Genomic DNA, 24,483 nt, shown 5'->3' with positions numbered 1-24,483 from the left:
GAAAACATTGATGTGACTGTGGAGTCAGACGACGGCAGCAGTGGAAATGACAGAGAAGGCAGTCCTGTGGCTTCCAGTGAGGGAGATGACGATGATGCCATTGAAGGCAATGATGAGGTGAAGGGGAAGGAAGACAGTGATGTTAAGAGTGACAATGGCCGTGACTTAAAGAAAGATGTGGAATGGAGTGATGAGAATGTGCCAGGAGACAAAACTGCAGAAGGAAATGAAGAAGAACCTGGCAATGTTGCTGGAAATACAGAAGGCCTAGATGAAGGAAATGAAGGAGCAAACAAGGATGCTGGAAAGGAAGAAGAAGGAGATGGAAATGAAGAAAAAAACAATGGTGGAAATATGAAGGCAGGCAAGAGAGATGTAAATGAAGGTGAAGATAATGTAGATGGAAAGGAAGAATACACGGATGTGCAAGTGCAGGAAAGCAATGATGCCAGTGAACAGAGAAGCAGTGATTGGACTGGGCAGGAAGATAGCAATGGAATTGATTGTGGGAAGGAAGTTGACAATAGTGGTTTTCCTGCAACTGAGGAAGAAAATAAGGAAATTGAAAAAGAAGATGACGATGATCGAAGCAAGGATGAAGAACAGGGTGGTATAAATGTGGAGGCAAACAAGAACAAGGATAGAAGAGAAGACGAACAAGGTAATGTGGCTGCCAGTGAAAAAGAAGGCAGTGATAGTGGCAAGGAAGAAAGCGTCAGGGGTGGAATTGAAGACAGAGAAGACGGCCGAGATGCTGGGAATAAGCAAGGCATCCTTTTAGTAGATCACATAAAGTGGCCGGTGGAGGACCTGGAGAGAGGTTGCTCAGTGACAGCTGAGCTGATGGAAAGCTTCACGCGTGTCTTTGTGGACCGCGTGAGCAATACTTTCTACCCGGTGCCTCAAGAAGCCATTGGGGTGGGCAGTGCCTTTGAGGGTTGGAGTCCCCGTGAGTGGGATGGGGTGTACCGGGTTCTGATCCCGCTGAATCCCCCGCCAGGGCATGCCTTCCACCCAGAGCTTAACAGCGCAGGGCAGGTGGCAGCAAGGACCTTCAGTGTCCGTGTGGAGCTGGTGTGCACATGCAAGAGGGAGCAGCTGGGCAAGCAGCTGTTGTGCTTCGTGCACCACTCGCAGGAGGAGCTGCGGCGGAAGCGGAAACACAGCCTCCTAGAGACACTCTGCACCGGTTCCTACCTGGATGTGGAGAAAACCTCCCGCTGGTTCCACCAGTTGGTGAGATCCTCGTGGCTGCATGTGCCTCAGTCATACTCCTGGCACTTGGTGTTTCAGCCCTGCAGACGGTCCTGCCAATTCCGGCTGAGCAAAGGCAAGAAGAGCGTGAAGGTGGAGATGCTCTTTGGGGTGCGCCAAGGGAACTCTGACATTTTTGTGGTCAGCCAGCCCACAGAGGCACAGAAAGGCAGCTCCAGCATCTCTGTGAGCAGCCAGCCTGCTGAGGCCAACTTCATTGCAAGCACATCGTGGCCTGAGACATACGCTGTGGCAGAGGTGAAATTCTTCCGTCACGTTGCCAGGCAGGTGCCATGTGAGAATTTGCACCTGAAATGCCTGCAGGTCTTCACCTGCATCCTTAGGAGCACAGGTTTTTCCAGCTCTACCTGGAAGACCGTGGTCATGCACGTGCTGACCACTGTACCGCTGTCCCGGTGGAGCAGGAGGGAATTTGCGCGGCGGCTGTGGGACATCATGGCATACCTGCACCGCTGCCTGCAGTTGAAACGCTTGGAGCACTTTGTGCTTGGCAACAAGAGGCTTCCTGCAGAGCTCAGCTTGCCACCAGCACTGCAAGGGGTTGAGCCACTCAACCTCTTTGAGCTCCTGGCCCGAGATCCAGCTGCTCACAGAGAGGCGATGCAAGCTTATGGTCAGCTGCGATTTCGCCTCTGGATGCTGCTCTCCAGCCACTGAGAGCAGTTCATTGCACAGAGCTGTGCTGGGGGGGCTCACACCCGATGACAGCCACGTGAACACTGCACAGTTGTTGCATTTGTCACTGGCAATCCTGAAGCTGCTTTCCTGCTCCTGCGGAAGGAAGATGCTGCAGCACATGGATTCCTTGTGCAGACACACATCTCTGAGTTGCCTTGCCCTTCACTTTCCAGTTACAATGATGCTGTTGCAATGTTGCTAATGTCTACAAGGCAGAAACTGGTTCCACCTACACGTCCTCATGGAAGACACTGAAGCCAACATGGGTTGCTTGGCACACCTCGAAGACTGAAAAACATAGCCTGTTAGGGAATTATTGTATTTATTTAGTAACCTGTATTTTTAATGGTTTTGTAAAGATGTAGTTTATCTCAGTATATGGAAATGTAGATAATAGTTTTACCTCACTTTACTATAGAAGAACAGGTAGTACAAGTTTTCATAGCAGGAATTGTGTTCATTAGCATTGCCTCAAGAGGTCTTTTAGGATTGTTAGTGTAAAATGATGTTCCAGTTACAGTTAGTTTAGGCAATTGAACCTCCCTGGTAGAGTTGCCCTGTTGCTGCTGGAGATGAATAGGTCACACGAACACAGCTCGAGGTGTGCTGAAAGGAAGAGAGAGTTTATTTCTTCTCCCAGGACTTAAAGGTTTCTGACCACGGCCAGGGACTGGATAGTCAGGATAACGCCTTCCCAACCGCACTGGCCTTGAAAGATGTCCATTAAAAGATGTGTATCAGAAAGAATGTACACATCTCTATGTTCACAGTTACTGTCCTGGGAAAGTCTTCAGAAAACCATGCCAGCAAGCTCAGAAGCTGAGTTTTCAGGGCAACAGTTGCCTTTCAGTAATATATACATATATATGTGTGTGAAGAAAAAATAAAAGGAGAGAAGTTTCTCAAATTGCCTGAAATGTGTCCTTTTTATTTAACCCACCATTTCTTAAAGAATGTCCATCTAGTGCAGCTACCTGAAAAAATTATTAAGTGACTCAAACAGTGATTGTGTGCAGCAGTCAGGTCCTGGTACTCCACTTCTGTAGCACTTTAAAGCAGGACTATATATTTTGCCTCTTGAATTCAACCAGAAGTTATGATGGTCAAAATAACTAAAATATTAATTAATCAGCCCTCCCACTGTCATTATGAAAGTCCTCCTCATTCAGAGCATGGAAAAGAAAGCTGCTGTGGCCTATGTCAGAGAGAGAAGCCTGCTGTGGGGACAGGAACAAGAAGTTCGCTGTGGGGAGAACAAGCGGGAACCTCCCAAAGGAGGATCACTGCCAACAGCAGAACTTGCTGTTCCATTGAAAGGGAACAGTGTTCACTGAGGTCACTGCCTTTTGCCTCCTTTGCTGGGCAGGCACTGCCCCCACCACAGCCCCTATGGCCTTGCTTGTGGATGGAGGAGAAGGCCCTGCCTCCCTCCAAACACACACACACACTTTTTTTCCCTCTTCTCTGCCCCGAGGTGCAGAGACTTCCCTTTCCCTTGCCCCAGCTCCAGTGCTCATCAGCCCCTCCACAAGGACGTGTGCTCTCGGTGGCAGGCACTCGGTATCTGTGTGTCACTGAGCCTTACAGCCTGGCTACACAGCTGTGTGGCCTCTGGAGCAATGCTTCGAGTTGGGGAGAAGCACGGCCTCCATGGCTTCTTGCTGCACAATCCACCCAGGGCTAGATTTGCCAGGGCCAGAATTATTGCAGGTGGTTAAACTGCGGGTCTGGATGTAAGTTTTGATGCAAGTGCAAACATGCTGTGTGTGTGAGGGGCATGCTGAGGGAGGGGAAGGCTGGAACACACACATTCAGTGTTGCCACTGAAACACTATTGTGTAACTCAGGTGCTGATTTTAACTGTTGGGTAGTATGCAGTAACACTAGGATGGAAATTGAAAGCAATGATCAGTAACAGCAAGCTTAGGTAAACAATCTGGATGTTTTTCTGTTGCTGAGCTGTTCTTTTAGGCCTTGAAAACAGGAGGCAGCCCTAATGAAGTAACTAAGCAAGTCCACCTGGTTGGTATTAATTCTCCTTTGCACTGTAAGTTTTCCTTCTTTGGGAATGCCTCACCATGCTTTGTGTGTTTCCTAAGCCCATTGGTATCAATACTAGTGTGTTTTTCAGGCCCATACCATGATACTGGTATTGAACCAGAGATGTTAATGCCACTGCAGTTTAAGGTCTCTCATTTTTTGCATGAAAGTCTTGTCCCCTTTGTTATGGACATTGCACTCCTTAGGAAGCTGACAAATATATTTGAACATATAAAAATGTTAACGTGGAAGTGTTGTCAAGAGGTGTGACCAATTTAACAACATTTTACTGTGGAACTGCAGCAGACTGAATGGAGCAAGCATAGCAATGGGGAACAAAGGCACACAGAGCTCCTCATACATCCCAAGATTTACTGTAGCAAACCAGGTCTTTTTATACTTGAAACCAAACAGAACTTAACCAAACCTTCAGAGAACTTCACTGAAACCTCCCCAAGAAAAGCACCCATTGGCTGCTGCAGCTGCACTGTGTTGGTCACGTGTCCCTGTGTCCAATCAGCTCTCTGTTCCTATGGCTCTCACACCTCCCCAACCAATCACGGCCTCGCTGACAACGGGCACTCAACCAACGTGCAACTGACTCCCAACGAGCTCTCCCCGAGCTGAGCCCTTCCCTGAGTGCCTTTGGTGAACAGAATTTAACAATTTTAATATATTTAGCAAAGGCTGAATGGAGCAAGTCCTGGTGTCGGATGCACATTCAGGGAAAGCATGTTTGAGTAAAATGGATCACAACCAGAGAGCTGTCAGTGCATACCAGTAATGTCAGAAGAGCTCTTGGGTCAGATCAGGGTTTCTATAGGCAGCTGTCCCTTGGATTTACTGAAGAAGATCCCTTATGGGTTGGACACTGAAATCCACAAGAAAATTCACATTTGCCCCAAGTGTAAAGCCAAATCCTTTCTCTTTTTTCCAACTTCCTTCATCAGCAAAGCATGGACTGAGTTAGAATTTAAAACTGTTGTGTTCTGTACAGCTGCTATCAGAGAGGATAAGCTGAAGCAGCAGGACAACCTGCTGCTGTCTTCAGGTTTATTATGGAAATATGTCATGGAATCTTACTGGTATAGTAAGATTATTTTTCAGGTTCACAATTAACACTTCCTAATTTGAAAGAAAACTGAATATGGTCCCACTGTTAAGAATTTTACCACACCTACAAATACACTGACTCTATGGAAGGATGGGAGGACTCAGCCTTGGAGGGAAAAGAGGGTAACACAGGTAATGAAATTGAATGCTATTGAAATTTTTCTTCATGATAAGGTCACATCTAGCCCTTTGTGAATCTAAACTGAAATGGTTTTGATTCACCAAATCTCAGGTTTAATTGCTTATGAAAATCTGAATCAGAACTATAGCTATAACTAACATATAAACCATCATTTTCAACAACCAAATGTGACAAAACACTAAGTTCACATAAAAGAAGAGTAATTTTATCTTTTTATCCATCACTAACTTTTTCATCCATCACTGGCATCTCTATTAAAGAGGGATGGTAATAAACTCTTCCTAAGGGATCAGTAAAATCATACAATGAATTTTGCTAATAGCCTAGTACAACAAATATTCTGTATTTAAATCTTACAGAGAAGCTTCATGAAAGGTTTATTCTTTTTTATTTATTCCCACCCTGTTAATCCACCCTTCTTGATATCTTGCAAATATCTTGCACTCATCTTGCATAATGCCAGCAAAAAATTACATGTGTTATTCCTTACTGCTAATTCTTCTCAAGCAATTTTGGAGTGATCACATTCAGGCAGGAATTCAGACTACTTGTGGAAGCAGTCTTCACCTGAATCAATTTTAACAAGCCTATAAGCAGAATCATACAAACAAGGTAATGATGAGACAAATGGAGACATTTGAACAACTAGATGGTTTGACTGGTATTCTTAACCATTTTCTAGACAATTTTCAAGTTCTGAAGGACATATTTCATGACTTGTACCTTTCTTAAAAACAACAAAGCTCTGAACACAAAATTTTTCATCTTCGAGCTTGCATAAACAAGATCTAATTATATTCTTGCAGCTTGCACCAAGAATCTGGGGAAGGAAACTCTTCATGCTTTGTGGCATTGTGTCATTGAAGAGAATAGCATTTTTAACTGGGGTATAACAAATACAAAGAGCCAGCTGGTGACATATTTTCCGTTGGTTTGAGTGGAATGTCTCATGGTCTGAAATTCTGAAGATCTAATAAAAAATAAAATATATTATTTTAAAAAAAGTATTCAGTAATAGAACTCATCATGCCAAAACTCACACTGAGGCCACAGTATATTTAGGGGTTTTTTTTACATGTATTTTCAGGCTAAACTTCAGGAGGTGTTAATTTCTCAGTAATGAAATCACCCAGCAGAGCCAAGAATGGCAGATCTGTTACCATCTCCACGAAAGATTTACCTCTGGTCTTCTAACTTTGGCTCCTTGTCCTATATGTATTACCTTTTCTTCATAATTCTGTTAATAATTGGACAAAGCTCTAAAGTGACCTGAAAAATATTTTTGCTTGTACAGTGGTTTTCAGAAAAAAAAATGTTTCCTTTTCTCCAGGAGAAGAAAATTTAAACTAGATCAGAGCGAGCCAGTAGTTAATTCAGTTTCCTAATCCATAAACAATATAGATAAAGCATTGAGTCAGTTGCAGTGATAATTGCAATCTCTGGATACTTACTTGTCCCTGATGAAAATTCTAATTTTTATAAATTAAAAAATAAAAATAAAAAAAATTTATGGCACTACTTCTTCACACAATAGAGAAGTGAACTTTATCATGTGTAGAGATCGACAACTCATTACTGCAAATAGCCAGAAAAACATTTATCATCCTTTATACACACATTGTAAAAATCAGCATGAAAAGCACTGCCACATTCTAATTCTCAAGCCCTACTTTATAGCACCTGAGAAAGCAAGAAGCCTTTGAATTATTTTTCTCATGTCTGCTTTCATATACATTCCACGTGATACTAAAGTCAACAAATTTTACTTATTTTTATCAGCAGAGAGAAAAGTAACAATTCATATCTTCAGTTCTAAAGGTTTGTTCTCAGCTGAGAAGAATCATAGAAACAAAAGAAAAGAAAAGGTCTGAAAAAGAAAACTTGCAGTAGAACTTTTCCATCTGGATTCCTGCAGAGACTTTTTCTTTCCAGAAGATCATACAAATTTCTATGAATCTTTGTTTATGTAATATTAATCTATCTATCTCTATATATTTTTCCCTGTGGTGAATAGGAGACTTGGATGAGAAGGGTGGATGACCTAAAATGTGATCACAAGTGTATCCCACTTGCCTGATAATTTACCAGTAGAATATTTTCATGGTCCTGAGACTACTTGCTCAGGCATTTCTTGTGTTCACAAGACCTTATACTCTGTAACTATCTTGCTGTGCAGATAGATGGAGAATTTTCCGGGTCTGTCACAGATCTGTGATTGTGGGAGAGCCCTCTGGCTGCCTTAATATTCTGTGTTTCTTATGCAGACACTGGGAAATCTTTCTTCCCCATGCTACCAAATCTTACGTCCTTCAGCACTATCAAGGTCTTCCTGAGAGTCAGGGTAGCAGCTAAACCTCCAGTGCCAGAATCTTTGGTAAAATTTTTAGGAATTTTGTTTTCCGGGAGAAATTTCAGACTTTTCTGGTTTTTCTTCAGGTTTAGAATAAGATTTCTCCTGAACGACTGTATTTTCCCACAGAACAGACTTTTCAATTTTGGGTCTTTTTAAGTATACTAATAAATCTCTATTAGTATTCTGATCTCATCTGCAAAGGAGGTTACACCCACTTAATATTTAGTAAAATCTTCTCTTTAGGTTATAAAAATCAAATAACCAGTTTTCTGCTGTACTGCAAACATAGCTATATTTCTATCAATTAGGAAAACTGATGACTGTCCATACCATAACAAAAGGTTGCATAACATAAAACTTGGAGACAATGGCTTCAACTTTCTTTAAAATTGTTTACTTTTGTGTGTGTTTTATCCTCTAAGGCAAGATATTTATTACTCTTTCAGAAGTGGGAGATTAGGTCACCATTAGAGAAGTAATCATGGTGTTTGCTGTGTTATTAAAATGTAGATCAGTAATGACATTATCTCATCAGTGGTGTGACATACCATCAGTTATTCTGTCATCATGGATTTGCAACTGCATTGCCAGGAGTAGGCTGAACCTAACTTAAAACTCGACAGCAACTTCCAAACATTTAAACTCAATTTTCATGGCTATTCAAGGTAAGAACACATGGTCTTGTGTTATGTGCAAATTGAAAAGTGTTCCCTGATTTGAATTACTTTTTTTGAGCCAGGGATGATTTGGTAATGGACAAGTACAGACCAGCATAACAGAATTGGTTCCATCTGTCAGCTAAGTTATGATTCTATCACTGTATATATTAGTCCTTTCAGCATTTCTGGAATTTCTTGCCAAAATTAGCCTGGCTCTGGATTCAGCAGTTATTCTAACCAATGTAAAGGCAAATTCATGTGAAAAATACAGCAAGTCAGGTTAAGATCAGCACATTTATTTGGCAAGTCTTGCTGTGAGCCCCTCTAAGACATTTGATGGCATGGAGCATACAGCCTAAAGGAATATTTAGCTTTATCTCTTGATGTGCCTTCTTTAGGCAATAAATACACAAAGGCTGCTGTTTTAAGTTAACATTTACCTCATGATATTTCTTGTTACCCATACTTTTCTATTCACTTTCATCAAAGTTCCCCCTCCATGTAAGGTACATTTTTAACCAAAGTATTTACTATTTGTACTATTTACTCCAATCATTCAATTCAATTTAAAAGTTATAGAAATTATATCTGAGCTGAATCATTTCACATACATACAAAGGAAAATGAAAGAAAAAGTGAGAATGGGAAGATACTTTATATCAGCCTGTGTTTAACTAATTAATTTAATTCTATTCCTTGAGTTTGCAACTAACCTGAATCTCCAAGAGAAACCAAGCAAGTCTTTATTGCACCTTTTAATGTTGAGTCTAATCATTTTTAGTGAAAACTAAAATAGCTGCAGTTTCTAATAAATAAGGGCACAGTCTACCCTCATCACCATAATCTAAAATTTTCATTCCATTAAGTTCTGTAAGGTTTTTCTATGAGGTAGACATCTGTGAGCTAAATTTCCATATATCTGAGTGAGCAGGACATTTGGAAGTCCATTCCTCCCCCATGGTGCAGCTGCTGCACGATGTCAGTCAGAGCTTATGGCTTCACAATCATTGCGTGCATAGCACAGAGCATCAGTTGTGTGGTGGAAAAAATGGGATAAACATGACACATGGCTCCAATACCGACTGGTTTTGGAAATGAATTGTGGGCTCACACTCAGCACATCTTTCTAAATTTGCTTAAAAACATTCCATATGACTCAGTCTTCCATTTGAATATTAATCCAAATTTTCAACAATTTCATCTCCTGAACATGGCAATAAATATCAATTACCAAATGCAACCTTGAATATTTTCAGTATAGGCTGTATAAAATGAAGCAGCTGGTTTAACTTTAAAGATAAGCCAGTAATCTCTTGCCTCCAAAATAACAACAGTCTCCCAATGGTGTTTGGCACATCTGATAAAGAAAAGAGTCAAGCAGTAGGTCCAGGAGCTGGAATGTGTAAGCAGTCTTCATCCCATCTGTGGATGCATGCCATAGATGGGTTGGCCAAAGTTACAGATGTGATTGACTTGCTACCTAAATTGCTCTCCTTCAGAAGCTGATGATTATGGGATGTAGAGCTGCATGTTGAGAAAGTCCAGATTGGCTAATGGCAATTTCCTGCTGTGCCTTTGACACCCCTTGACTCTAAATCAACAAAAGGTTCCTTCTCTATAGAAAATGTCTACATTTTTATTTGACAATGCTAATTGAATACTTCCTCCTCAAAATTTGAGCACTGACATAGAAGATGTAATTGTGTGTTGACTTCCAATAGTGAAGAGTTAATTACCATGCAACAGTGCAGGGCAGAATCAAGTTTCATGTGCACAAAAGCCAAAGCAACCTTTTTCAACATCCTATTCATTTAACATTAATTTCAGAAAATAATGAGAGGCCACGCAATAGACCAAGGTGTTATTGTCTTTCAGGTCAGGTTTATTTGCTGAGAAAGGAAGATTTAATTTGACTTGATCAGCTAAAACAGTGTCAGCTGTGTTTATTACTAAATGATGCAAACATCTAGACAATGAACTCATAGATACTCTGACTAGACTGTGTCCACAATGCTGATTGGAAATAAGAACCCCTTCATTAGAAAGGATCACAGAATTTAAAGAGAATGAAAAAATAATCAAGCCAGGAAGGTATCTGGTGGTAGAAAACACAAGTAACATATTTCTTCCATGTGTAAATTAGTTCAGTGATTAAACAACACTGCCACTTGTGTATTCCCTGTGTTCAATTATATACTAAACCTGCTGCACCCTTCAAAAGCCACAGCTTTCCCTGGACAGGGAATTCTTGTGCCAAACCATGTGGTGGTTTTATACTGCAAACAAATGAGAACTGGTGAGATCAACAGCTCATTTTGGGGTATGATCTAAGACAATATGAATGGTGTTCCCCAGAGATGCAGCACTGATGTTCCTTTCCATTGCAATGTGTATTAAAGTCTTTTAACAAGTAGCTGTGACTACAACCAGCGGAAAAGAAATACTCATCAAGCTAGAAGGTAGAATTGAAAGGATAACCCTTTCCTTCTACTCACAAGATTTCATATTTCAAATAAGAATTTGACTACAGCAGAACTCCCTTCTTCATGAAATAAAAGCACTCAACTATTGGCCATATTAGAGTCCAAATTCCAATGAGGATACATTTCTGTAAATCCTTCTTGTTTATTGTAGGGTTTCATGGTTTGTGTGTAGATTATTTCATGCTGGAAACAGAATTTATATTCATAATATCTTTGTGTTCATAATCTTCAAATGTGAGTTTATTTATTTCTTCTATTTGTCCTCCCCCTGCCCCTTTCCCCCTTATTACATTTAAATAATGTTACTTAAGAAGGGAAATAAACCAAACCAAACATACAAATAAATCTCTTCTAGATCTCCAACAGCACAATAAAAGTTCCAATAATGCCATTCAGTATTCTTCCTCTGGTTCTAGATTTACATAGATCAGGGTATGTACAAAAAAAAAAAAAATGCCACCAAAGTCAGGTTGTTTCTCGGTCACAGTAGATGGAATTAGCTGTGTGAGTTTCAAAAATCAATCACTATATGCAGTGTGTTCTGGTCACTTCAAAAATATGGCCAGATTTAGAAAAGAAAGTTATGAAAATCATAATCCTTTTGCATTAATTAATTTTGACATCCCTAGAGCAAGTGGTTCCCTATAATTCATTGGTCAGGGTAATATGAAATATAATTTACAGTGAAAAAAAATCATAGGGGTAAGAAAAGCGTTAAAAGATTACTATCAGGCCATTCTCTAAAGCTTTTTGTTCAGACATTGGAATTAAAAAAGGAATTGGACAAGAACCTGACAGTGACTGACACACTAATAGTGAAAAAATGTTTAGATCCCTAGGAGACATTGTAAGCAAGTTATGGACAAATACAGTATTTACACCTTCATAAAAAATCTGATAAGCTAAAGCCTTACATTAATTAGCCTACATTAATTGAAGCAAGGTATAGCAGAAACGTGTGGCTGATTAACCACAGAACAAAAGTTTGAAGAGAGAGAAGTTTGACAATATTGGACAAGAAGATGATAAAAAAAATCTGGGAGACTGAAAGCATGGGAAGCAAGGAGAAGACAAACTGAAATTACTTCAAGAATGTGAACACGGTGAAGTGAAGCTTCTCCAACTTTGGAGAAAAGTGAGCAGAAGCGATAGGAGAAATTAGTACACATGGCAGTTCAAACTGGCATTAGAACTTCAAAAGGGGGATATTAGACAAATAACTCCAAACTGCCTATCCAGTCTGGAATTGCTGAGGTAAAAGAGTAAGTATGAGTGATCCATTTTGAAGGAAGGAATTTGTATCCTAAGGTCATGAAAGGGAGAGGTAAGTAAAGCAAGACAAAAAGGAATGGACTATGTAAGATTTTGAGGCAGCAGAAGGAGAAGGCAAAGCTTGGTAAATAATGATCAGATTAAACAAAAAGAAAAAATACAGGTAAAATAGGGCAAGAAGAAGACTGATGTGATGTTGTATCAGAGACTGCAATAAGGTAAAGAACAGTTTATTTATAAAGCATGAGAAATAAATGCGGAGAGTAATGCTTAGGAAGTTTAGGCTCAGCAAGGAGAATGAAATCTATCCAGGAATAAATCAGTCAGCTGAAAGGAGAAAAAAATGTGATTGCTCAGGTCCAATTTACAAAGTTTTGGATCTGGGTGATTGAATGTCCTTTCAGGCTTAGCTTGCTGGGTTAGGTTTTGGAGATGTAACTACAACATCAGGAATACTTTGACTGAAAGACATGAGTGCAAATGTAATATATTCAATATGGTTATTAAATGCAAAGCCAAAAGAATAAGGAAAGGGCGAGACTCAAGCTCTCTTTCAGTGTTGAAAATGTAAATCTCATTAGGTCATTATAGTCCATGTCTGGTCCTTGATATCCCAAGCTAGAAAACAATGCTACCTTTTAATTGCTCCTATGCACAGAGAGATTTTCCTTTAATTCATGCTCACAGAGGCAAAGTCAACAAAAATGTTCCTATGCTGTTCCCCACCACTGCCTTTGTCAGGCAATTACTGTGAAAGGGGTAATATAATAGAAAGGACAAAACAACTACTGTGTCTCTGGCTCAAACTGTAACTGCAGATCCTTTAGCAGTTTAAAACATTGCCTAGGCACCCATGCTGAGAGTCAGCCTTGCCTGTGCTGACAACTCTGGACATTTTCAATGCAGTGCAACAGTAGGAATCTTTCAAAGCCACAACCAGGACTTCTTTATTTAGCTGTATTTATTCCTGCTACCATGTTTTGGATTAGTTTGCACGTCAGAGTGATTTCATGCACTAAACCTGCAATACATTGAACAGTGAAGTGAGGTAACAGCTGTGTTGTATGGTTAACCAAAAATGTAAACCCATTACATTTCTGTTGATGTTAATGTTTTTGGACAGCAGGCTTCCCTTTGAAGAATGGAAATATCCATGAAACCTGCTTATTTCTTTCCTAATCACTGTCCCCTATTCCTCCCCTCTCTCTCCATCCACTTCCTTAAAAAAGGTTCCAAAAAGCTCTGGTCAGTGCAAAAGCCTCGAGGAACTTAATTTCGACCAGAATTTAAGCCTATACATTAACTCCTACTCTAACACCAACTCCTTATCAAGTAAATCATTAAACTTCAATTCCAATATGAAAGTCCATGTGGATTCTAAAGCAAACTCTCATTTTAGGGTTTTATACATTAATATTTGACAGTGTTTTTCTCATTCACTTAGTAACAAGTGACCTAAGATTCCTAAGACTTGGAAATTTGGGCCAATTTCCATTCAGAAAATATTCAGCACCCACTTGAGTCCTTCCAATAGGTGAGACTTTTGTTTTCAAAGTCCTTTTCAAATAGAAACTTCCCAGAAAACACCCCTGGCCTCAATGTGTAAGAGGAGCTATATAATTATTACCAGCCGAGTGACAGGAATCCTTCCATTGCTTCCTTTGAACCCCCTTCTGCCAACAAACTACTTGAAAACTCCTAGAAACCCTTAGAGAGCTGTGAGCTTTGCTATGGCAGTTGACTGGGCCTGTCAAAGGTCTTTAACCCCTTAAAAAGCTGAATGTTGCTGCCTTGAGGAGGAGAACTAAGAGGATGAGAGGCACAATCAAGGAGGCAAGAGCCAGGGTATGTTTGTGGAAACCACTCTGAAGGAGCACTTTTTCCCAGGGTGCTGGTAAGGTCATAACTGTAGTCACTGGAATTCAGGGGGAGGCTGTTTTAATAAAATTACTCACAGAATCATTTGGGTTGGAAGGGATCTAACAGACCATGTTGTTCTGATCCCTCTGCCATAGGCAGGAACACCTTCCACTAGACCAGGGTGCTCAAAGCCCCATCCAGCATGGCTTTGAACACTTCCAGGGATGAGGCAGTCACTTTGGGCAACCTTGCCAGTGTCTTAACACCCTTACAATGATGAATTTCTGCATTATATCTATCTAAACCTACCCTCTTTCAGTTTAAAGTAATTACCCCTTGTCCTGTCACTACATGACCTTGTAAAAAGTCCTTCTCCAGCTCTCTTGTAGCCCCTCTAGGTACTGCAAAATGCTATAAGTTCCTTCCCTTCTCCAGGCTGGACCACTGCAATTCTCTCAGCCTGTTTTCCCAGGAGAGGTGCTCCAGCCCTCAGAGCATCCTTGTGGCCTCCTTTGAACTCACTCCAGCAGTTCCATGCCTGTTTTGTACTGGGGGTCTCAGCACTGGACACAGTGTTCCAGGTGAGATCTCACAAGAACAGAGCAGAGGGGGATGAATAGCATCGTTCGACGCAGCCCAGGATATGGTTGGCTGGTAATCACTAATCACAGCCCTCGTTCTCTTATCTTCCCCGGGGAGCAACAACAGGCTTTGGTTTCCCAAGTCGGGCAGAGAGGTCATGGCCTTCCTGGTGCTCCCAGCACCTCCTTCTGCCCTGCCAGCTGTCTGCTGGGTACAGCAAATCTCTCCTCGGTGTGATGGCACCAGCACACTGCAAACCAGGGCTCTAAGTGCTAAAGGCAGTGCCATAAGCAAACCATATTTTGGGGAGCTTATTGATACATTCTACCACCCCCCAAGTTTCCTGAGTATTTATTAATGTTTTAAAAACAAACATCCAAGGACTCCTTTGTCACATACTGCAGAGTGTCAGGAATCCTGCTCAGCTTCAGCCAGCAGATGCTCATTGCGACAGAGCAGGGGCACTGCTGTTTGTTTTTAAATATTAGAGGAGACACTTTGACTGTCATCTCACCAGATAAACATTTGGCCTTGTTTTGTACTGAAAGAAGAGTTTCCTTGATGCAACAGCAGATTGTGTAGCTGTGCTCAAAGGCCCAGGAGGTGATAATGATTTAAAGTATCTGCCATAAACAATCACTTAGCCACAGCCAGGGGCAAGGGAGAAGAAAACATCAACGAAGTGAGAAGTGTCAGATTCCATCCTGGCAGGGGGTGGGAAAGAGATAACATCCTCTAGGCCACAGTGTCTGCCCATAAACACCCCCTTTGAATTGGTCAAGTAAGCACGGAGTTGTGCCGTCCACCTTTGGCATGGCTTCAATAAATCAGATCTACAGAAAGATGTTTGACAGGCTTTTAAAGTCGATAGGGAGTGTTATGCTGAGGGAGAAGCTGTTTTTCTCAAACTGTAAGATTTAGACTTTTCAAAAAAGATAAACAAACAAATGAAGGAGCCCCTTGCACAGATCAGGATGAAAAGAGCAAATCTCCAACTTTTAATACCAGTAAACAAATGCAAATTGTGAAAGTGAAATGTTCTGAAAATATCAGAAGTGTGTAATGTGATTACAATGCTAATTTTTCACCATCTGTTTTACTAGTCTAGAAGTTATTTATTCTGAAAGCCTTTTTCCCCCCCAGTTACAGAATGTTAAAAGCAAAATTTCTGAGAGACATATCCTGAAATACACATTCATGAAAAAAAAACCCAAACCAACATTTTTTTTCCCTTGCATGTTCTGCATCTATAAGAAAAAGCCGAAATGGTCCATTAAAATTCTTTGACTAGATTCACTGCCCGTCTGTGCAGAGCTGCCACAGTGATGTCAGTCTGGCTGGATCCTCCAGTCCAGTCCAGGTAGGTGACACGAGGATTTTCAGGATGATTGAGGTCAGGTAGGCACATACAATCATATAGAAGCTAATTCCATTTGGATGCCAACAGCAGGAGCAGAGCTAATAGCTGAACTCCTGGAATTAAATTAGCCAGTCACATTTTCTGGAACAAGCTTAAATTAGCAAAGTGACCAGCACAGTGATTAAAACAAAACCGTGAACTATATCAGTGCTTTACTTCATAGGATTGCAGAATTTTTGATCATGTATCAAAGTGTTAGAAATAGATTTATTGTCTTATGAAGTCACATCCCTGGTCCTTTGAACTGAGCAGCTTTTGCTGCCCCAGGTGGAGAAAGAATAGAGTTAAATATGTTCATTATGACGGCTGATTGTATCTGTTTCAGTTATTTACACGGGGGCTAATTAAGTTTGATGGGAAATATTCTGTAAATATGAATTTACTTTGTCAAGCAGATGAATGCAAATCAACAGATTTAATACAGTTTTGACATTCTCCACTGATGGCAGGAAAATTAAAACATTCCTAAGTAAATGAATAGCCAGGATGTTTCTGTAGATATAATTGCTTGGATTATCAATGCAGAAGACTAACATAAAAACAAGATGAAATGATCTTTTTCTGCAGGGATTCCTTTACATACAGGCTACCCCAGGACTCATTGCAGCTTATTCAATAATTGCATAGCTATAAATTTTCTGTCTGTCTTCTGCAAAGGATCATATGGCTGCAGGCCTATAGGAGGAAACCCAAAACTGCACCACACCTGCCCAGATTTACCCATAAGTAGCTGTAGAAGGCTTAGATACTGACAAGTGAGTTCCTCTCCTTTACTGACAAGATTTATAGGGAAAGAGGTTGGCCCAGTGAAAGGTTTCATTGTCTGCAGGTTAAATGCAAAAGTGCTTCCTGATCCCCTGGAATGGAAACAGAAGTGTCTTACTACAGCAGAAAGCAGTTTTCCAGCAGAAAATTCGGGGAGAAGGAAGTACATTGAATGTTAGTGTGTGGCAGGTGGGTTATTTACAACTACCAGATAGAAACAGGAGCATAGGGTTGTATCCAGAGAAATGTTATACTTGACTGAAGGCTGCAAGCACTCATCTACTTCTTGCTGGTGCAGAGCTCAGGACCTTCTGAGAACAAGGGTTCTGCAAGATGATGTTCTGTATAGGGAAAAAGCACTGAGGTGTGAAATTTGGGTGGTTTAGGGTGTGAATGGCCTGCATATGAGAATCTTTAGACTATATGAACAAGAAAATGGGTTTTTAAGTAGTTCAAGGTGCCTGTGTCTTTCTTCTTAAGCATCCAGCTCCAGAATGCTCAGCATAGGAACAGCACTGACCTGTTGGAGCAAACCCAGTGCGAGACACCAAGATGAGTAGAGGGATGGAGAACATCTCCTGTGAGGAAAAGCTAAAACAATTGGGATTGTTCAGCCTGGAAAAGAGAAGGTGAGCCTATTGCAACCTTCCAGCACCTGAAGGAAGCCTGCAAGAAAGATGGGGAGAGACTATTTACAAGAGTCTGTAGTGAAAGAACAAGGGGGAATGGCTCCAAACTGAAAGAGTGTAGGTTTATTAATATTAAAATATTAGAAAGAAATTCCTTATTGTGAGACTGATGAGGCACTGGAACAGGTTGTCCAAAGAACCTGTTGTTGCCCCATCCTTGGAAATAGGGCTTTGAGCAACATTGTCTAGTGAAATGTGTCCCTGCCCACAGCAGTGGAGTTGGATTATAAGATTTTTATGGTCCTTTCCAATCCAAGTCATTGATTCTGTGATTTTACGATTCTTAGATCTAGCTTTGAAACAGTATGAGGGTTATGGAAGAAAGGCCCCTATGATATGTTGTTTTGTGCCATTAGTATTGTTCTAAGGTCAGCAAGAGCCTCGATCCCAGTAATCAATTCCCATGACTGCATGAAGTGCTGGTGAACCCCATTTTCTCCACTCCCATGACCAGTGACAGGACCCGAGGGAGTGGTCTGAAGCTAAATCAGGGGAGGTTTAGGTTGGATGTCAGGAGAAGGTTTTTCACCCAGAGGGTGGCTGGGCACTGGAACAGGCTCCCCAGGGAAGTGGTCACAGCACTGAGCCTGACAGAGCTCAAGATGCATTTGGATAATGCTCTCAGGCTCCTTGTGGGATTCATGGGATGTCCCATGCAGGGCCAGGAGTTAGACTCAGTGATCCTGATGGGTCCCTTCCAACTCAGCATATTCTGTGATTCTTTATTTCCATTCCTGCTATACTTTAAAAAGCTGACACATCAGAGCAGCAGCTTAACACCCTCATCCTTAAAGGAGCAGTTATTGAGTGTAATATACTTTAATAGCAAACTTGTCTCTCATGATCCTCTCTTCTCTCCTCTTTTGTAAGGAATTGTGGCTAGACATGTTCCAGTTCTGCTGTCAGGAAAGTAATTGTCCAAAACTAGTGGAGAAACTCATGCAAAGGCTGTCCAGTGAATTAAGTATCAAATATTGATGTGTTTTTCTTATCATGAGAGACTACAGCTTGATTTTAAAAAAATTGATAGCAGATATTCTTCAGAAAGGAGTTTGTTTGTCAGGTCACACAGCAGTACAATCACCTCTCATCTTCTGATAAAGTCACAGATTCATCTCCTTTATCATCAGCTGTCTAAAGGTTAGGCATCTGGCCTCAGCTCATCATCTGGGCTCCCCCAGTAGTCTCTGATGAAAGACAGACTTCCTCCTCATCCCTCATACATCTGTTCTTTGAGAAGATTAATTGTCCTTTATAGGTGCCTGCCTCTTCATAAACTACAGAGTACTGGCATGGCTGGCTTAAACCCGATGCCTAGCCCTTAGATAGCTGAAATGGGTGAGAGATATCTCACCTCCACACAGAGAACATGATTTTCTACTTCTGTTCTTTCAATCCTTTGAAAGCCATGTCAAGAATTTTTATTTTTCTCTGTGTGCCCCTTGAAAACACAGGGACAGACATTTGTCTTGCAGGAATGCTGATCCAAGCATAGCAGCCTGGGTTTAGGAAACTCTGCCTCTCCTTATGTGTGGCACCTTCAAGTTTGTCAGGTTTCAGAGTCTCTGCAAATCTATTCTTTTTCAACACTGACAGAAAATCTTCTTAATCCCATCCATAATGAAAAGGAGCAACAGCAAAACCCTCAATAAACCCTCAAAAGAAAAGAAGATAGTTTTGATAGCAAACTTTGAGATAATCCCATGAAAAAGATATTGCTGTATTCTGTCAGCTCTCCTACCTTTTTATTCTCTTGGATGGAGGGAGTGTGGATATTCATGTATCCCACTGTCCAGGAATCTGTCATTCAGATAAGCATGGAACTAGCCCCTCAGGGACAGTCTCAAGCAATCCCCCTTCCTGAGCTAAAGGGGGATTTAGGGAGGGTTTTACTTAAGTAAAAATTGCCTCAGGGGTGTGGAGAGCAGATGAAAGAATTCACTCACTTCCACATTTTCTTCCATTAACACCTGGATTTTTCTGCATGCCTGGTAAGTAAGGTAAAGTTTAAAATGTATTATCTTCTTCACAATCACAGATAGCAAGATCAGCAGGTGTAAATGAATGCCATTCTTCTGTGAACCTACATACTATTTATTACTACTTTAATGGCCTTCCTTATATTTGATTGCAGTGATAAATGTAAATATATATTTTAAGTCTGATGATCTGTTTAAATTAGGTGGTGGGTTATTGGCTGTTTGGGTTTGTCGGGTTTTTTTGGTTTTTTCTATTTTTCTTTTTCTGACAGAGTGATAGGCTGTCAGAATTGGTTCTGACCAATCAGAACATTGGTTCTGATTGGGTTTTGTGTTTAATTTTCAGATTTCAACAGCACTTTAAGTTCCTCTGTACTTCTAATGAGCTAGCCACATATTTATTTTAGATACTTAATTTATGGCATCTGACTTTGAATGCCTTGTTCAAAGATCAAAGTCTCTGAATTTGACAGCTCTAGTTAAATTCTTTTTTTTTAAAACTGTTTTATGCTATTACAAAATTTATGTGGACTACATATCAAAGCTGTGTTGGTGAGACAGGTAAAAACATGTTTTACAAAGAAAATTGATCAGAGTAAAACTTTGGCTGCTGGGGAGGCAGGAAGTGATCCAGGACTCTCAGTTCTAGTTTTGAGCCAAATTTAGTGGCTCCTGCTGCTCCTTCAACTCTCTTCCCAGAGAGAAGGGGAGTTTCCTGTGTCCTCTGGTCTCACTCTCTGCTCCCTGCACACATTTCACCACAGTATGTGAGGCCATGCAGTTCTGGGGTTAGTCTGAGTCCTGCCCTGTCCTTGTGTCCCTGTAGGTCCTGGAGCAGAGCATCCCTGTGAACACACTGTGGAATAGATGTGCAGGCTTGCCTGATGAGAATGACCCACAAGGCTGCTTCAGACACAAGAAGTGGAATGTGATGGTAGGATGGGAATGTCTCCAGAAGAAACAGGAAAGAGGAGATAAGCTATGTTAGCTGCTGACTGCAGTTGCCTCTAAGGAGAGTTAGTTCCAGGAAGATCAGAGCATTGGAGAAAGCAGGGGAAGGGAAAGGGGAGTGAGCAAAGCAACAAACAAGAAAAGAGATTATTATGGAGACACTTCATAAGAGAGAGAAGTAAAAAAGGACAGCAAGCAGTTTTTCAATTAAAACTCTCCCCATGTTGGACACCAGAATTTTCAACAGAGGAAAAACCCCTAAATGTCCATTTTCTTGATTTAAGCATCAGCCTTTTTTCTGCTGCAGGATGAAGCCTCTGTTCAATGTAAGCCACTGAGCAAGCTGTGGTTAAAGCACCCCACTGAACTGAAATGGAGAGAGCTTTGATCACAGTGTTTGTTGGAATTGTTTTCTGAGCATTTACCTTCTTTTCCCATGTAGATCAAACATAAGGATATCATTCTGTGTTTGAGATAATAAAGACCTTGCTGGAAGGCAGACATCAGGTCAAACAAATCTCTTCATTAAGATGGTTAGCACACTCTTGCTCTGAGGCTGCCTCTGTCAGCTCAAAGGACAGGATGAGCCAGATCACAGCAAACTACACCCAGCTCTGTATACACACTACTGTGTATTTCACATGAACTTCTTCTCTGTACTACTGCATCTCCTCTACAGTAAAATTTATAACTAAATAAACCTGTATTCTTATTGATGGATCTTTCACAGCTGGAGTTGCTAGGGTGAACTTTGACAGAAATTCTCCCTTTAATGGGCATCTTCATTATGTCTCGCCCTATCTGGCAAATCTAAGCCTCCAATAAAGTCTTTCTCTCACTGGAAAACAAATACTGTCTCCCCCTTCAGTCAACTGCTTCAACACATGAAGGCACAAAATATCTTTGAGAACTTCAGATCTCTGTCAAAATGCACTGAATTTGACAAATGGATTCAAGAGGTATTGTGAGGAAGGGGATAAGACAAAACATGTAGGTATACATAAGTGATCCCATAAACTCTCTTTTCTTAAGAGATTAAGCTAAAACATCAATTTGCTACTGTCTGAAGCTTTCTTCTTTCTAGTACAGAGATCTTCTTTGGAGTCAAGAGAATAACCTTCTGACCTTGAGCCACCTCCCTGACTAACAGCTGGCCCATACAACTAATCCTTCAATTTCATGAGCTGACCAAAATAAAGCCATAATTATGCTATTTGTATTTTCTCTGTTCTACAATTTTAGGCCATCCCTAAAAGACATTTGCCAGATGTTTGAGAAAGACACAGTGTGATTATGGACAAAGCAGTTTTCCAAAAGGTGAAAAATAAAGGAGAAAAGAATTCACCTTTCTAAAGTGAATACTTTCACCTATAAAATGAAATATTATTTAATATGTCCCTGTATTTCCAAGGATTCACAGCTTTTGTCTTCTGTTAGATTTACTTTCACAATCAATGCTGTGATTACAGTGTTGTCCTAGAAGGTGTGCAAACTATTGAGAAATAAAATCTTAGACAAACAGTTAAGATAATTTTCCTGCACATCCCAGGAGCATAAACCAAGTATTTATTTCCACGTGATCAGCTAATTAGTAATACATGCCAACATCATGTTCAAAACAGTAGAGCAAAAGATAAATCATGAGATCTCAATGGGCTTTTAAACAATGATTCCTGGGTGTTTGTGGTTGGACCAAACTGGTAAAATCTGCCAAGAATTAAGGGACACATGCTGAGCATCCTCCCAGGAAAATCTGTTCACCTGCAGCCCATGGTATGGCATTGTGTACACCAGCCTGGTACAGCAGCACTGGTACTTTACCATCCTCTCCAGGCAGCTCTGATGCTCAGCAGGGCTGAGGCCAGCAGGTTGGGTCCAGGTGCCTCTGGACCCAGCTCTGGGGGGGCTTTGGCATCGTGCTCTTTCCAAAATGAACAAATCCTCTCCATCCAACCTAAGGGCCTCAGAATGAGAAGACTGATGTTGCTTTAGTGGAAGATGGGGTCCTCACAGACTTCCTGGCAAACTGTGTGGGGAGCTAAACTCTACTTTGTAATTCAGCATGTAATTAGAATAAATGCAGTTCTTTGGAACAAATTGGCATTTTGTATGTTGTTTGCTACATATCTAAAAGCCTCATACATTTAGCTCAGAAGAATAGTAAATAAGTTGTAAAACTGCCCATGGCACACCTTCACTGTAAACATTAGGTACCAATACTTTACAGATTAAAAATTTCACTGAAAATTCAGCTGTGAGGAGTAGCAGTTTCCTTCACACAGTATAAATGATATTTTTACCCTGAAGAAGAAAAGAGTTGTTGTTCTGCTATTATAAAGTAGCCATGGGAGGAGGGGAAAGAAAGCATGTTGGGGAATAGTAAGTTTTTAAGGGACAAAAATAAGAGACATAGAAGGGGTGAAGGGGATGCTAATATCCATTTTATTGTGATTTTTTATGAAAGATTTCTGTCTTTTGTTATTCCTCCCTTTCTACGAGGCATAATCTCTCCATTTCATTGCTTTTGCAGAAGATCTGTTCCCTCAAGAGTTGCCCTGGTAACACTGGCAGGTTATCTAAAAGACAACCAGAAGTACAGAAATTAAGAAGCATGCATAGCAATTAAAATTTATAACTTACAACTATAATCATAGTAACAGTACTGTGTTTGTGGCCATTTCTATTTTCTTTCTCTCTCTATGCCAAAAAGTGGAAATTTAAAACATCCTTGCATAAGATAATAGTATTTCTATATTTGTTCCATTAATGTCAGTGGTGATTTCTCCTTGGTTTCTATGAGAAGAAAGGCATAAAATTGTACACTTTTAAAGATGTCTCTAAATGTTTCTTAATGCATTTTTAACTTATGGAAAAAAATAGAAGCTAGAAATAGTAAAACTCTGAATTGCAATAGTTATGTCTTTTCCTGTTACTCCAGAGTCATATATTTCCAATGTTTTGTCTAGTTCAAAACAAACACCTTTCTAGTTTCAAGACAATTTCCAGCAGGAGCCCAAAATTAGCAATGTAGAAGGCAGAAAGAACACAGAGGCAATTGTAGGCTGAGCAGATGGGAAGAGAAAGCACCTAAAAGACAGAGGTGAAGGAAATGCCCAAGATAGTCTCCTATTTCAGTTTTCAGAGGATTTTCCAAGCTTCCCCACAGTGTTAGTCAGCACCCCTTCATTTCTCTTCTACATATGGAAACAGTGGGTGAGCTAACTCCAAAAAACACATTTTCTCCCCCAGTTAGTGAAAGGCTGCTCCTCGGGCCCTGCTTGGCCACAATAAATGTCAAACACGGTTCACTCCCACGTGCTCCGCCCAGCCTTGCAGAGAGGGAGCCAAGTGGGAAGGTTTGTTCTAGCAAATATGTGGCAATGACAAGCGAGACAAGAAACTCAGTCTTTTTAGGAGAGTCCCCATTGCTTTTCATCCTCAGGATAAAAAAAAAAAAAAACTTAAAAATAAAAAGCTATTCCTTTCATAGGAGAAATGTCTATTATTTGACACATTTGGCATTATGCAATGTCAGAGGCTTACTGGGTTTGTTATGTTTGATCAGCTTTGGCATTGCTGTCCTATGGGGTAAATACTATTAATTATAAAATGTTAAGATGAACACAGGTTCACATTACTACAGTCATGTTGATTTTCTCCTTAGTGCTGGAGTTTCATTAAGAGAGTAATTTCCAGTATCTTAGGGGGCTTAAACAAAAAGACCTAATTGGAGATGAGAGCACTGCTGTGTGTCTTTCCTGTGTGACAGACTCAGCAGCAGAAAGACAGGGAGTACTTTGGCCTTCATTTTTTCACCTGTAAAATGCTGTTATTTGGCTCATCACATAGTGCAGTCTGGAGTCTCCTGTACATGGAGGGAGGATCTTCCCTGAGCCACGGGGCTGAAATCCACTCTGGTCTTGAAAAGGCTTGAGCAATCTCAAGTGTATCTTGCATTAGGTAACACAATCCTTTTAGTCATTTTTGTCTCTGTTGGCTGGAGGTTACTATTATTTCATTTTCCCAGTTTCAGAAGACTTTAGCTGCTCCTTCTAATCCCTTGTGGAGCTAGCTAGCCTGTCTGGCCAGATTGTGGCAATGTAAATCACAGGGGTCAAACCTGAAACTTTTTCAATTGATTTTGAGTATGTATAATAATTGAGTAAAAGTAATTTCTATTTGAAAATTTCACATAGCAGGTCCTGTATCATGCTTTGTTCAC

At 40.7% G+C, this 24,483-nt stretch overlaps 1 protein-coding gene across 1 annotated transcript; it reads left to right on the top strand.

The window, feature by feature from the left end:
• The first annotated feature begins 6 nt into the window (after positions 1-6).
• Positions 7-2,013, top strand: LOC107204168 (inositol 1,4,5-trisphosphate receptor-interacting protein-like 1). The gene has a single exon (XM_033514558.1). The coding sequence runs from the start codon at positions 355-357 to the stop codon at positions 1,930-1,932; it is 1,578 nt and encodes a 525-aa protein (XP_033370449.1). The 5' UTR covers positions 7-354; the 3' UTR covers positions 1,933-2,013.
• Positions 2,014-24,483: the final 22,470 nt, after the last annotated feature.

This window comes from Parus major, chromosome 1A (assembly GCF_001522545.3).
Source record: "Parus major isolate Abel chromosome 1A, Parus_major1.1, whole genome shotgun sequence".
NCBI classification, from domain to species: Eukaryota; Metazoa; Chordata; class Aves; order Passeriformes; family Paridae; genus Parus; species Parus major.
The sequence above is the reverse complement of the archived record's forward strand: the minus strand, read 5'-3'. Positions and strand labels throughout refer to the sequence as shown.

Coding starts and splice junctions, on each gene's coding strand:
- LOC107204168 (XM_033514558.1), top strand. CDS start 355: ATGAAGGCAGGCAAGAGAGATGTAAATGAAGGTGAAGATAATGTAGAT.